Source organism: Tasmannia lanceolata, unplaced genomic scaffold (assembly GCF_043159265.1).
Source record: "Tasmannia lanceolata isolate RefF3 unplaced genomic scaffold, GAP_Taslan_0.1 ptg000008l, whole genome shotgun sequence".
Taxonomy (NCBI): domain Eukaryota; kingdom Viridiplantae; phylum Streptophyta; class Magnoliopsida; order Canellales; family Winteraceae; genus Tasmannia; species Tasmannia lanceolata.
The window spans coordinates 13,368,147-13,371,982 of NW_027518685.1; the positions used below are offsets into that span (position 1 = coordinate 13,368,147).

At 43.0% G+C, this 3,836-nt stretch overlaps 1 protein-coding gene across 1 annotated transcript; it reads right to left on the minus strand.

The window, feature by feature from the left end:
- Nucleotides 1–249: 249 nt before the first annotated feature.
- Nucleotides 250–1,074, minus strand: LOC143882738 (uncharacterized). The gene has a single exon (XM_077386172.1). It carries the CDS (start codon nt 1,072–1,074, stop codon nt 250–252), a length of 825 nt encoding a protein of 274 aa, XP_077242287.1.
- Between the last annotated feature and the right edge of the window lie 2,762 nt (nt 1,075–3,836).

Genomic DNA, 3,836 nt, shown 5'->3' on the forward strand with positions numbered 1-3,836 from the left:
GGTTCGGCCGTGCCGGAGATAGAAATACAATTTGCATTCCAAAACCAAACAAATCGGATTATAATCACGAGTATTTACACATATATTAAACAAAAATCTACCAATAAAATTAAAAAAGAAAGATAACCTAACCCAGCTCTAGTAAGTTCCTAATCAAATACATAGGCTAGCTTAAAAAAAAAAAAAAAAAGGAAAAAGGAATTACTGTAAAAATACCCGAAAAACGATAAATTTCCACGTGGCGGGAACCTAGAAGGGATGGAGACTTTTGCTCAACCCGTTCACATTCGCAAAGAAACCTACGATATCCTGCCTGTACGGAAGGAAAGATCTCCGTCGATCACCTTCCTTGATCGCTCGATTCCTTACATAGTGCATCTCGTGTGCCGACGCCGTCTCGCCGGCTTTTCCTTTTCCGGCGAGCTTATTCTCGCCGGAATTCCTACGCGCCTTCGGAATCTCCAACTTTGAGTCTTTCTTCGACGCCGTCGCAGGTGCCGGAGAGGAGAGGAAAACGAACGTCTCTTTGCCGTCGCTACTGCTCCGATGAAGCAGATCTCGAAACCTCCACCGTTTCGAAGATCCGGTCGAATTGCTCTTCTTGCACCGAGCCGGAGACGGAGGAACGGATCTCGGCGTCCATACACAGTAACTATCGGCCGGAAGTCCGACGAGTTCGTTAGATTCTGATGATGAAGACGATGAGAAAGGACGATCTCGTTCCTCGCTTAGAAGCTTCCGAAGAGGAAGCCGAATCGATGCCTGATTGTTTTCCGGCTGTTTTTCGTCCGGTAAAAGTAGATCGCGATTGAAGATAGGGAAGATCGGACGGATCTGGCCGTTGGAGAAGATCTCATCGGCTGAGATCGGCGACGTGTCAGGATGACGTGAGAAAGCGAACTCGAAATCATCGTCTTCGGCTTCTTCTCGCCGTTGATCACCGGGATCTCCGGCGCCGGATTTTTCTTCTTCTCTGATGATTTCAGCTGCGATTTCTCCGAATCTAACCGCAGAATATCTGCTGAAGCTTGGACATATGATGAGATCAGGATTCGGATCCTCAATTTCAAGCATTTTCGAAAAATTATTAAACAATTTCTCGCTCTGTGTCAGAATATCTCGATCGATCTCTCTCTTTCCTCCTTGAGAATGAGCTCGCCTCTGAAATCGCTTTTTTAAGTAACTTTTTTTGTTTTCTCTTTGTCGTTTTAGCCTTTAGGTGGGGGATTGTTAATGAGATTAAGAGTCGGTGAGAACTGTGGGGGTTTTGTAGGTGGGCAGGGGAACGGGAAAGCCCGGGCGTTAAATAGGGGTAGGCATAGCGCGTGATGCCGAAATATCGGGGAATTTTAATTCTCTCTCGATAGTTTTGTTTTCTTGACGCTCCAGCTACGTGGATCAATACTGACACCGTGACACGTATCGTATTTGACACTGTACACGTGTGAGAATAATATTCTAGAAGGCCTGGTAGATAATAAAGAATTAAAAAAGAGATAAGAGGCAGCCGAAAGTCCAGATTCCATAGTTTGATTGACTATAATAGCCTGAATGACTCTTCTAATTACTAGCATTTTGGGTCTAGAAGGATTACCATACGAGGGACACTATGGTCAATCCGAACCTATGGTTACCATCAATGTCGTTGAGAGTGTCAAAGGACTGTCACGGGGGATTATTTCGAAGAATTGGAACGTTAATGGACAGAGGATCTGGTCACAAAGTCACAAACAGCTGATGTCCATTAGAACTATATCCTAAACTTGCTCCTAGGGTCCAAAATCCGATTCATGGTCCTATATTAAATGGAGGGTACTATTACTAAGGGCATGATGGGAGAGAAAGCCCTAATTGTGTATAACATAAGTGGGACCTGTTGGGGATAAAATCCGTCCTATTACTAGGAGCATGATGGGAGAGAAAGCTCTAATTGTGTACAACATAAGTGGGACCTGTTGGGGCTAAAATCCGTCCAACTAATAAGTGCACAACATGTGGCTCTCACAGGTAGAACTGAACTTGCCTATTACGAAGCAAGGTCAAAAAGGTCCTTTCTCCTCTAATATTAGTAACTCGGAGCAAATACGGTATTGCCCAAGAAGGAATTCCAAACCTCGTGCGGCTACCTACTTAAAAGCTAAAATATAAAAAAATAGAAACCAAGTTCCATTGGAAACTCGAGGATCTCCAAGATAAGGATGGAAACCAACCCCTAGGGAACTTACCCAATGGAAAGTCTCCATGAAAGGCAAGTCTTCTAAATTGCTTAGGACTCTGGCTCTATAAAAGGACTCCTACGCTCTGTGGCCGATTTTAGCTATCCCGGAGGTTTGAACTCCGATACGAAGTTAAATTACCAACTTCTCCAAAAGCTTAAGTTGTTGGAGAAAGGCGTTATTTATCTTTTATACTTTAACAGAGAGCCTTCTCAGAATTCAACTCTGAGACTTCTAACATGTGTTCTTTGAGTGCAAGATGTGCAGTGATCAAAGTATTCGAGCTCATCTGGCTGGAGTAGGTTTTTGCACCAATAGGACCCAAGACACTTATGGGCTCAGAATTCAACTCTGAGACCTCTAACATGTGTTCTTTGAGTGCGGGACGTGTAGTGATCAAAGTATTCGAGCTCATCTGGCTGGAGCAGATTTTTGCACCAATAGGACCCAAGACACTTATGGGATTTGAAATAGATCATCACTTGGAGTAAAAAACAAAAATAGATCTAAAAATGACACCAAAAAAGATCTCACCATTAGGTCGAATTGTGGCCAAGCCATAGGTGGATCCGATCCAAAGTGAATCCATTGACAGTGTACATGTGTGAAAATCTTTCCTTTTTCTTTATTGGACAATCTTACAGATTATAAAACACTGACTGATATAGACCCTCTGATCACTTGAAACATTTTCCTTGATGTGGGCCCTACTAGCAAGTATGGTGAAACCATGTTCACTTTTTTCGGGGCCCACATGAGACGATGGCTCTCAACGAAGCCAATTCAGATTGAATCCTCCTAAAACTTTGTTGTCTCTTGAGTCGCATCAAATTTATTAGGATTGTCTATATGCAGCAGAACCGCACATCTGTCTATATCTCGTAAGTGCATATCTCTATCTCAGTTGAAGCTACATGAGAATTGAGAAGGCATGGAACTAATAGGGGCCGTTGATAAAAAAAATCAAGTTTTCTCCTCTCGACGATGTTGGAAGTGACAGCTGCCATTGTCTGCCATGATGGAACTAATAGGGACCGTTGATCTAGTAAGTGGGGATGCTAATGCATAAGTGTCACAATATACAACAGATGGCAAACCAAAAAAGAACCTTTCGGCCGTCCCGTGTCCCATTTTCATGCACTACTTTGTCCCCTATGTTTGGTTGCGAGCATATACTTCTTAGGAAAAAAAAAAGTAGTATATACCTCTTGCTCTCTTAAATTAGCTGTGTAAGTGGTAAAGAGGGAAGAGACAAGCATTGGATTTACTGGGAACTTACCTAGTTACCTGGAAGAATAGTGGCAAGTAGTGTTTGGTTGTCAACCTCGTAGATTAGTGGGAAGAGATGTCATTACCAATATAGAGAGAGGAGAGATTTGAACCTGAAATCGACCGACCTAGAAATCGCACCTGTCAACTTGAGGCTATGTCATGTCCATAGCGCTGCATAATTAAGGGCATGGATCATGCGCAGACAATGTTGCGTGGGGGCCCAACAAAAAATATACCCATTGGAGAAGGACTACAAGAAAAATGTTTGGGAGGGACATATTCCGGTGTGAACTTGCTCACCTGGGCTTGATTGAAAATGAAATCCAATATGAATGTAGGAGAAACTGT

Coding starts and splice junctions, on each gene's coding strand:
- LOC143882738 (XM_077386172.1), bottom strand. CDS start 1,074: ATGCTTGAAATTGAGGATCCGAATCCTGATCTCATCATATGTCCAAGC.